Source organism: Equus caballus, chromosome 15 (assembly GCF_041296265.1).
Source record: "Equus caballus isolate H_3958 breed thoroughbred chromosome 15, TB-T2T, whole genome shotgun sequence".
NCBI lineage: Eukaryota > Metazoa > Chordata > Mammalia > Perissodactyla > Equidae > Equus > Equus caballus.
The window spans coordinates 43,254,198-43,265,977 of record NC_091698.1 but is presented as its reverse complement, the minus strand read 5'-3'; the positions used below and the strand labels follow the sequence as shown (position 1 = coordinate 43,265,977).

The 11,780-nt window shown below is 41.0% G+C and overlaps 1 protein-coding gene across 19 annotated transcripts in view; it reads right to left on the bottom strand.

Moving 5' to 3' along the window:
• Positions 1-205: 205 nt before the first annotated feature.
• EVA1A (eva-1 homolog A, regulator of programmed cell death) overlaps positions 206-11,780 on the bottom strand; it is an 89,880-nt gene continuing 78,305 nt past the window's right edge. For 18 of the 19 annotated variants that reach the window (XM_070234782.1, XM_070234792.1, XM_070234795.1 and 15 more), the window contains one exon: positions 242-1,500. In XM_070234782.1, coding sequence (XP_070090883.1) covers positions 1,124-1,500 — 377 coding nt within the window. In that variant the 3' untranslated portion in view covers positions 242-1,123. 19 annotated transcript variants of the gene reach the window in all.

Here is an 11,780-nt window from a genome sequence, read left to right as displayed (position 1 = left end):
ACAGATGGGAAATGAAAAGCCCCTAGTCACACAGGGGCCATTTCTCCATTCTCCAGTTTCTCCAACTCTCCAGTTATTTGAAGGACCTGGCAAAAGCCCATACCCACCTAGATAAAAGGGCTGCCATAGAAGATGAGTGTAACCAGAGAGAAAAGGGCTGCCCTAGAAAGTGCGTGTAACCACAGAGGCCAACATGAAAGAAAAAGATTTTTTGTAACATTTATTTTTTATCCCATCTTAATTTTGTTTTTACTCCTCACCTCTCATTCCCATTCTTTTCTTGGAAGTCCAACTTTTTTTTTAACAAAATGTTTAAAATCATGATTATCTCAAGTCACAACAAAACTTTGCTCTCTCCAGAAAAAAGGGACGGGGGACCCACAGCTTTTATTCTTATGCAGCATTTTCAAATATGCATGTTAATATATATTTTATAAACTATTTAAAATAAAACCCTTCATCCTTTGAGGTTATTGACATTTTTTTAGTTCACTGACACATCTCCCATAATACAATAATTGGATTCATTTTCATGAATGAGGTGGGAACTATACTAAAAAATAGGATTTTGATCCCTGAGGTGCCAGTTAAAATGGACGAGGTTGCCATTACAACATGAGATTTAAAAAATCAGCCTTAAATAGTTAAGTATGGATCATGCTGTCTGGATCAGAATCACCTCCACAGCACAGAGTCATTTAGGAAATTGCATTTACTGGGTTAAGCTCACCCTGCTATTCCTGGCCCGCATGCTACGATAATCTTTCCTTTTGTAAAAGAATAATGCATAGCAAGCAAGTCTGCAGAAATTTCTGAGATCCTCAGAAATCAAGAGAAACCAAAGTCCCGTTTCTCTAATCTCCATGCACCTTGTTGGAGAGGGGTTTTCAGCACCATTCCGAGACCTAGAAAGGTTGATGAATCGACTTGGTTTTTCTACTTCTCCATAAATTTAGTTAAAAAGGAGATATCAGTCCTCCTGGCTAGAAAATGGGCGTGTCCTGCTTTATCTCTGCCTTTGGAACAGTAGCACAACTGCCTTCAGCCCTTTGTGCCCACCCTCCCTGCAGACACTTTCCCTTGCAGGCGGCTTCCAGGGGTGTGCGGGTTCCTGCTCCTGCCCCTAGTAGTAGCGGTTCAGGCTCCTGGTCCCTGGAACCTCGGGCTGGCCGTTCATCCAGATCTCTCGGATGATGCGCTCGCGCTCCTCCAGCCTTTGGGCTCGCTCCAGCTCCTCCGCCGAGGTGAAGACGTTCTTGTTCAAAGTCCTCTCGAAGCGGCGGTGTCTCCTGACAGAGATGTCCGATGCCGTGTCCGAGCTGCCATCCTCGCTGTCGCTGCTGTCACTGCTGCTGCTCTCTTGCTCGTGCAGGAACTTCTTCCGGGGTCGCCGCCGGCAGTCTGTGCGGCAGGAGATCCTCACCACCAAGGCAGCCAGGGTGAGGACCAGCCCGATGCACACGCCTGAGACGAAGTACAGAGCTGCTCGCTCGGGATTTTCTGGGGGAGTGGAGAGAAGAAGACAGCATTTGAGAGATGACAACTCCAGATGCAGAGAGCAAATATGACTCCAGCCCACTTGGCACAGCTCTCAGCAGACCGCAAAGCTTGATGGATATAGCATTGCCTTCCCAAGTGACAAAGTGCATAATGTATTCAAAATATAATTATCAACAAATGGTGAATCTGGGTAAAGGGTGTATGGTATTCTTTTACTATTCTTACAACTTTAAGTCTGAGATTGTTTCAAAATGAAAAGTAAAAAAATAAATATTATTTAGCACCTACTGAAAGCAAGTAACTGGGCTTAGATGCCATTTGCTTAAGAGCTGTATCTGTCTAAAGCCCCTTTTTACCTATACCAGAAAAATCTTTGCTTCTGAACTTGCTCCTGCAATCCCTTGAATTACCTTTTGATCATAGTTGTGGGCAACTTCTAAGATGACCCCCACTCCTTGGTAATCACACTCTTGTGCAAGTCCCTCCCTTTGAGGGCTGGACCTAGAAGTTTGAACCTCGTGACTTATTTCTAACAAATAGATTATGGCAAAAGTGATGGATGATTCCAAGATTAGGTAACCTAAGACTGACTTCCAACTTGCTCATGTTCTCTCTCTCTCTCTCTCTCTCCCTCTGTCTTTTCTCACTCACTGGCTCTGATAAAGCCAGCTGCCATCTTGTAAGCTGTACCACAGAGAGGCCTGCATAACAAGGAACTAGGAATGGCCTCTGGCTAACAGCCTTCAAAGGCATAGATCATGCCAACAGCCATGTAAGTGAGCTTAGAAGTGAATGATCCTGGAGCCTTGAGGTGACCACAGCCCTGGACCAGCAGCAAGCTTGTGGGAGACCTTGAACCAGAGAATCCAGCGAAGCCAAACCCAGATTCCTGACCCAAAGACACTGAGAAATAATAATGTGTGTTGTTTTAAGTTGTTAAGTTTTGAGGTAATTTGCATGCAGCAATAGATAACTTATACAATCACAGATTGAAAGCCAGTGTAGGCATTTTGGAATGACTTCATCTGGTTAATTTTGGGGGAAGGAATTTGAGCTCTTCCTTGGTGAGAGGAGAAAATAATCATTCTGGTGAAGAGTACTATGCTTAGCAGGTCCAGTGATCCTCCCTGTATGATGTGCTCAACAGAATGAGAACCTTTCCCTACCTAAGTGTGAGAATATAGGGACATGCCTAGCCTTGAGTTGCAGGGCATGGTCAACTGACAGGACCCAAGATTGGGCATCAGCAAATTCGTTTTCCATCATCTATATTCACTTATAAGTATGGATCAAAATATATATTATTTTGTGGGCTTTTTAAGAATATAGGTAGGATCATATATGACACACATTTGCTTTTTAAATTTAAGAATATTTCTTTTTTTAATTTTTTTTAAGATTTTATTTTTCCTTTTTCTCCCCAAAGCCCCCCGGTACATAGTTGTGTATTTTCAGCTGTGGGTCCCTTTAATTGTGGCATGTGGGACACTGCCTCAGCATGGCTTGATGAGCGGTGCCATGTCTGTGCCCAGGATTTGAACCAGTGAAACCCTGGGCTGCCGAAGCAGAGCACACAAACCTAACCACTGAGCCACCGGGCCAGCCCCCTAAATTTAAGAACATTTCTTAGAGAGATTTCCAGATGTGTGTATGTAGGTCAACAGCAATCTTTTTGACTACTGCATAATGTTCTGTAGTATAGATCTATCAAAGTTTATTTAACCATTTCCTTATTGATAGTATATAAATTGTTTCTAATTTTTCATATTATAATCAATGCTAGAATCAATGTCCTTTTGTCCTTGGATACATCTCTTTATGCATATGCAGAATTATTTCTACAGTTTAGTTATCTAGAAATAGAACAACTGCGTCAAAGGGCATAAGCATTTTGAAGTTTTATGCATTCTGAATTGTACCCAAAAAAGGCTCTATCAGTCTAAACACAGCATATTGAATGCATGTGTTTATGATCACTCCTTCTCTCTGAAGCCCCCACCAAAATGACAGTGACATGCATAAAATAGATATAAATTTGGTAGATACAAAGAGAAGAGTGGTGAAGAAAATAGAAAACATAAATAGTCTAACAAGAGTAGTCAACAAAGGATGTAAATGCAGTGAAAGGGGAGTGACATCAACATCATGGTGGCATAAGACATCCCTACTTTTTGTCCTCCTTTTGTTAACAACTAATTAGGCATCTATCTACAAACAAAAGTGCTTCTGTGGGAGTTGGCTGATCCAACAACACACACCAAGGAACGGGGAGGCGTCTTGCCCACCTGTTCATCTGGCAATAGGCAGACAGACCTGGGTTTGGGCTGCAGAACCAGTGGAGCCAGCAAACCTGTTCCAACCCCTCCCAGGTGCGGATGGAGAACACCTGGAGGGGGCTGACTTGGGCAAATATCCCTGAACCAGAGAGAATTTATAAAAGTCCAGCCCTCCAGAGGGGAGAGTCCAGCACACCACTGGGGGTGGAAAAAAAAGAGTTCAGATGCAGCAGAGGGGAAGATGAATTTTTCCAGCAAAAGGAGAGCAGTGTGTGACTGCCTAACTACCCCAGCTGTGCTGGATGCTATAGGAGAAACTCATTTCTCTCCAGCAACACTCAGAGTACTGAAGCAGGACCTCCATGACTCAGGGTAGGGAGGATATCAAGAAAGAGGCAGGGGGTCGGCCCCGTGGCCGAGTGGTTAAGTTCGCGCACTCCACTGCGGCGGCCCAGGGTTAGGATCCTGGGCACGGACATGGCACTGCTCGTCAGGTCATGTTGAGGCAGCGTCCCACATGCCACAACTGGAAGGACCCACAACTAAGATATACAACTACGTACGGGGGAGTTTGGGGAGATAAAGCAGAAAAAAAAAAAAGATTGGCAACAGTTGTTAGCTTAGGTGCCAATCTTTAAAAATAAAATTAAAATAAAAAGAAAGAGGCAGATAAGAAATCAAAGGGCATTAAAGGGATGTGGTTCCTGCTGACTGCTCTCAGGACTTCAGCAGGAAGCCCACTCACAAGACTCATCCAAGGATCTTCCTACCAGCTGGCAGGCATTCCCAATGCCCCAACTGCTAAACCTACACCTCCCTGCACTCTGCAGTGGCTCCTTGCATGGGCAAGAGTTGGCAGCAAGAGTTGAGTAAATGGAGTGCTATCAGAAAAAGACACCAGGCTCTGTAGGCAAGAAAGAAACTACAAACTTGAGGTATAGCACCACCTTCTGGAAAATAAAAGAGAAGTTTCCAGCAAGTTTCTTACAAGAGAGTTGTAAGCACCAGAGAAGACATAAAAGCTTAAGAATTCTGCCACAAGAGGGAGGAAGAAGTGTGGAGCAGGTGTCTAAATACCAGGTGAGAGAGAACCCCAGATATAACAGGATCAGTGAACAATATATCCCATCTGAAGGCAACAAGTAAAGATTTGAGGAGGTCTCTCTTACTTCAAAGGCAAAAGCAGCAACACAACATTACAAAGAACACAAAGAATCAAGAAAGGATCACCAAAAGGTAATAATCCTTCAATAACTGAGCTCTAAGTCATGAAATCTTGTGATTTAGTGGATAAAGAATTCAAAATAGCTGTTTTGAGGAAACAACGAGGTACAAGAAAACACAGAAAGACAATTCAATGAAATCAGGAAAAAATTACATGAACAAAATGAGAAATTTAGCAAAGCGATAGAAACCATTAAAAAAAATAAAAAAGAACTAAACAGAAACTCTGGAGCTGAAGAATGCAATGAATGAAATGAAAAATGCAATAGAGAGAATCTGCAACAGGACAGATCAAATGGAAGATAGAATAAGTGACCTAGAAGACAGGAATTTTGAAATAACTCAATTAGAGGCAAACAGAAAAAAAAAAAGGAAACAGAGCAAAGAAACTACATGATCTATGGGAGTCAATCAGACGTACAATTATTAACATAATCAGGGGTCCAGAAGGAGAATAAAGAAGAAAGAAGCCAGAAAGTTTATTTAAAGAAGTAATAGCTGAGAACTTCCCAAACCTGGGGAGAGACTTAGGCATTCAAGTTCACAAAGCTAATAGATCACGCTATTATCTCAACGCCAAAAGACCTTCTCCAAGACACATTATAATAAAACTGTCAAAAATCAAAGAAAAAGAGAATCCTGAAAGCAGCTAGAGAAAAAATGATTGGAAGCTACACATGGAACCCCATTAGGCCATCAGTAGATTTCTCAGCAGAAACCCTACAGGCCAGGGAAGAGTAAAGACTTTCACAGGCAAACAAAAGCTGAGGGAGTTCATCACCACTAGACCTGCCTTGCAAGAAAGGCTGAAAGGAGTTCCTCAAGCTGAAATGAAAAGATGCTAATTAGTGACATGAAAATATACAACACACTGGTAAAGGTAAATACACAGTCAGATTTAGGAAAACTCTAATTCCGTAACAGGATAGTGTATTAACCACTTGCACACTATAAAGGTTAAAGGAAAAGAGTATTAAAAATAGCTATAACTACTGTAATCTGTTAACAAATTCACAATATAAAAAGAGGTAAATTGTGACACCAAAAATATAAAGAGGGGGGTAAAAGGCTGGAGCTTTTGTATGCAAGTGAAAAGCTTTCAATCTTTCACCAATGAGTATGATGTTAGCTATGAGTTTGTCATGTGTGGCCTTTATTAGATTGACATATGTTCCTTTTACACTCAATTTGTTGAGGGTTTTATCACTAAAGGATGCTATATTTTGTCAAATGCTTTTTCTGCATCTAGTGAGATGATCAAGGAAACAAGAGATGGAATCACTATTTCAAAGAAATATCTGCACCCCTATGTTCATTGTAGCAGTAGTCACAATAACCAAGACATGGAAACAACCTAAGTGTCCATCAACAGATGAATGGATAAAGAAAATGTGGTGTACATATATAAATACAATGGAATATTATTCAGCAATAAAAAACAAGGAAATATTGCCATTTGCAACAACATGGATGGACCTCGGGGCATTATAAATTTCAATGAGTCAGAAAGAGAAAGACAACTACTGTATGATATCACTAATGTGTGGAATCTAAAAAAGCCGAACTCATAAAAACAGAGTAGAATGCTAGTTACCAGCAGCTAGGGAGTGGAGGAATTTGGTATATGTTGTTTAAGGATACAAATGTGCAACTAGTAAGTCCTGGAGATCTAATGCACAGCATAGTGATTATAGACAACAATCTTGTATCATAGACTTCAAAGTTGCAAAGAGACTAGATCTTAATTGTCCTCAACACAAAAAAGAGATAATAGTTATGTGATGTGAAAGAGTCGTTAGCTAACACTATGATGGTCTCATATTATAATATAGTCATGCATTCCTTAACGACAAGCATATGTTCTGAGAAATGTGTCATTAGGCAGTTTCATTATTGTGTGAACATCATAGAGTGTACTTACACAAAACTAGATGGTATAGCCTACTACACATTAGCCTATATGTTACTAATTTTATGGGACCACTGTCATACATGCAATCCATCATTGACCAAAACATTATGTGGTGCATGACTGTATATAAATGTATAAAATCAACATGTTGTCACCTTAAATCTACACAATGCTATAGGTCATTTATATCTCAATATAAATAAATAAATGAATGCAGTGAAGAGGCTGGAACTGGACTCTGTCCAGTTGGTATTCAGCAAACAGGGAAAGGATTGAGGGAGCTCTTGTCTTGAAAAGCTTAACAGTCCAGCAGGGAAGTTGACCCACCCGTTCCAGTACCAAAGGGAAATATTACTATAGAAGCATGACGAGGGATCTCTGGAAGCACAAAGGTGAGTGGATAAGCTAAGTTCAGATATGGGGATCTGAGAAGGTTTTCTAGAAAGGATACCCCAATCCCTGCTTTTACCATGGTGGAAAACCATCAGGCTGACCTGCGTTTGAAACCTCATCTCAGACTCATCTTTTAAACACTACTCACCTACCCTGCTGAATTGTGGTAAAAGTTAAAGGTATTACAGATGATCAGCAAAAAGGGATTGATTATTCCAGGTCCTGGCACAGAGAGGCATTCAGTAAATGATAGCTCACTCTATCTTTCTTTCTGCCTGCCTGCCTGCCTTCCTTCTTTCTTCCTCTTCTTCCCTCCCTCCCTCCCATCCACCCATCCATCCAATCTATTTGCCTTTCCCCCTCTTTCCCTCTCTCCCTTCTTTCTTTCCTTCCTTTTCTCATCCCACTCGCCCTTCCCTGTGAGTGTACGTCTCTCTTTCACACCCTGCCCTCACTCCGCCTATTACATAGACTAACTTTGAAGATGCTTACTGAACTGAATCTTAGAAACCACTGTTCCTCCTCTAGCTTAACTAGTCCATCCTTTCCTGCCACCCAGATCAGAAAGTATCCTCTTCTGCCTACAGCAATCTCAGACGTGGATTCCCAGAGAAGTCCGGTAAAAATTTTCACAGCTGATATAATTTGTGTTGTTTCTCTTCATCAATCTTCTGCAAAAATAAAAACTGCAGCTCTATTATGGTTGTTTTTTCTCTTCTCTGCTCCAGGTCACTTCCTCTTGGCCAATGATCCACCCTGGTCTTGACCGGATCCAGACAGCTGTTAATTACCCAGGAAGCAGAGTGGGGAGGGCTATTGTTGGTTGTTTTCCCCCAATAAATAAAAATAAATGTATTGCTGTATCTTGCTTCCTGCAGGGTCATTGTTTCCATGGGCAGGAAGAGGCCCTATGTGGAGGTCCTGAGGCTAATTTCATTTGCACCCTTGGAGGTCAGAGCATGCCCAGTAGACACTGCAGGAGAGAACAGTAACACCAGCGCAGGCCAGATCAGCTGGTGTCCACGCAAGTGTAATCTCTTCCCTGCCTGGACTTTCTTGTTGGCCCTAAAGCTTACAATCCCTTGAGTGGAAAGGAGAAAGTTTTAAAAGTAGGCTTTAAAGAGAACAGCAGGGCTTATGTGGAATCAGGGAATATTCAACATAATCTCTTCTCTGAACTCTTAAGGCATTGCAAGGATGTCTCTTTATGGGATTCTGCCCTTCCCCATAGGAAAGCAAAGACTCCCACTAACAGTTCTGCCCTCTCTGAAAGGCTGGAGGAAGCTTCCTTCCTTCTCCTTCCAGCTCTGACTTTCTTTCACCTTAGGAAGGAGTAGTGGAGATGCACTGTGCTCATTAGACAGTTCTGGTGTGTCCTCCTTTGCTTTCACCTCTTTTAGCTTCCCCTTCCTTCCCCTCCCCATCCCCAGCAATAGGCACCCCAAAGAGGCTTTCCACTACCCTACCCGTCATCCTAATCCACCCTGCTCACTTCTTCACCTGCAGTGAGAAAGACCTGCAGTCCTATCGCCCTAAGACTCAAGGGGACCTAAGAAGAAAACCCTGACATCTTTTCTGACCTGGCTTATCCACCGCTGAAGTTGATAGCATATACTGATACTTTTCTGGCTCCTTGAGTGTGGAAGGGTGTGATTAATTAGCCCCTCCAATCTAGGCAGCGCTATATATCATTGTACTATAGTTAGTTGTGTAACCATTATCTTTGCTAGCAACAGTGAGAAATTTGAGGGCAGAATCCACATGACTCACTTTGGATTTCCAGAGCATCCAGCACAGTGCCTTGCTCATGGTGTGGATGTCACAAATATTTATTGAATTAAATCATGAATACATAATTTCTAAAAGTCCAGTTAATAAATGTATTATATGTGGATAAATATATATATGTGTGTATATATATGATATATTTGAGATATATATGCGCTAGAAAAAAATGTATAAAATGACTATAATCTCACAATATGAATATAACTACACACTACATAGTACAGTGAAGTGAATTTTCTTCTGTTCTTTCTCTCATATAAATGTGTACAATTTATTTATATTTACTGGTTATAGTCAGAGTATATACACAACTTATATATTTTTCTCTGGATATACTTCTTTTGTTTGTCTTCAAGACTATTTCTTGGAGCAGTTTTAGGTTCACAACAAAATTAAGAAGAAGGTACAGAGACTTCCCAGATACCTCCCACCCCTACACATGCAGAGCCTCCTCCATTATCAACATCTCCCACTAGAGTGGCACCTTTGTTACAAATGATGAACCTACATGACACATAATCACACAAAGTCCATAGTTTACATTAGGGTTTACCCTTGGTGGTGTACCTTCCATGGGTTTCAAAAAAATGTATAATGACCCGTATCCATCATGATAGCATCTATACAGAGTGGTTTCACTGCCCTAAGGATCCTCTATGCTCCACCCATTCATCCCCCTCCCCACAGGGATATACATTTCATACAATGTGTAACATCTTTTTGTATTGTTCCATAGTCTTCCGGTCAATTATGCCTAAAAATGGCTACATAGTATTCTATCTAGTGAATGCACAAAAAGTTACAAAAACAGTTTCCTACCTTTGGATACTTCGGCTGTTGCAAAAAAAATTCTTTTTATTAAAAATGATGGAAGGAGGGGGCTGGCCTGGTGGCACAGTGGTTAACTTCACGTGCTCCCCTTCAGCAGCCCAGGGTTCACAGGTTCTGATCCCGGGAGCAGACCTAGCACCGCTTCCCAAGCCATGCTGTGGTGGCATCCCACATAAAGTAGAGGAAGACTGGCACAGATGTTAGCTCAGCAACAATCTTCCTCAAGCAAAAGGAGGAGGATTGGCAACAGATGTTAGCTCAGAGCCAATCTTCCTCACACACAGAAAAAGAGGGAAGGAATATTTTTGTGCTTATCACTACTACTTCCTTTTTTGCCTATTTATTTGTTCAATTCATTTGTTCAATTCATTGCTTTATAATGGATCCTCAGGAAAGGAATCTTTGTGTCAAAAGAGATTTATTTTTATACCTCTTGATACACATTGCCAAGTGGCTTTTCAAAAGTGGTACATTAATTTATCTTGCCAAAAACTTTCACCAAACTCTTCCAGGAGAGGATATTCCAACCGTTAACATTTTTTCAAATTTTATAGGTCAGTTAATGGTTACTTTATTTATTCCACAAAAATTTACTGAGTCTACAATGCCTTCAGGGCTAGAGACGTAAATGTTCTCAGCCTTCATTGGATCCCCATATAAAAGGGGATAATAGAAAACAGAAATGACCATATTTCCTCAAATCCCCAAATTTGCGACTCTCAACTGAGTTATGGAGGGCTAGGCTCCCTCACTGCTGAGACCCCCTCCCTCACACCGATCTCAGAGAAAAAGTGATTCAAAGTCTGGTTAAATACTACACAGTCTGCACAGCTGTACCTACAGTTACATTCAAGGAATATTGGTTAAATGAAAAATTAATGATCTCCCAAAACTTCTGCATTAAACAGAAATTACTGTAAGCAAAGTCAAAAGACAAATGCCAAATTAGGAAAAATATCTGAAATCTATAACGGAGACAAAGGGCTAATCTAGAAAGAGCACCTAGAAAGAGCTTTAAGGAAAAGACAAAAGATATGAATCGTTCACAGAAAAAGAAATATGAATGGCTCTCAAACATACGAGAAGCTGCTCCCCTACAGCAGGGACTGGCACACCATGGCTAACAAGCCGAACCCGGCCAGCTGCCTGTTTTGTTACTGGCACACAGCCCTGCCCATTCATTGATGTTTCGTCTATGTCTGCTTGCATGTGACAACGCAGAGTTGAGTAGTTAGACCAGAGACTGTATGGCCTACAAAGCTGAAAATATTTGCCATCTGGCCCTTTCAAGAAAAAGTGTGCTGACCTGTGACCTAGAGAAACAGAAATTAAATGACATTTAGATCTTATTCACCTATCAGATTGCCAAAAATCCAACAGTTTGGAAATACTATTACAGGGCCTTCTCATACATCAGTATGATGTAAATTGGTAAAACCCTTTAAATGGCAATTTGGTAAATTCATCTTAATTAATAATTTATCTTAATTAATAATAATTAATGACATCTTAATTAATAATTTATATACCCTTGATCCTGCAATTCCACTTTTGGGAATTTATTCTACAAAAGCACTTGAACACGTATGTATGCCACGATTATTTACCACAGCACTGTACGGTTCACCTGTACGGTGGAACAGTATGTAATTCTCTTCTAAAAATGAGGAAGCTCTCTCTACACTGATAAGAAATATCTTCACAATATATTTTTCAGTGAAAAAAGCAAAGTAGAACCCAGTATGTATGATATGGTGCCTGTGTACAACAGTGTGGACGATGAGACTGTATGTTCATGTTTTCTTACATCTGCACAGAGCACTCTGGAAGGATGCAGAGAAGCTGGTGAAGGGTCA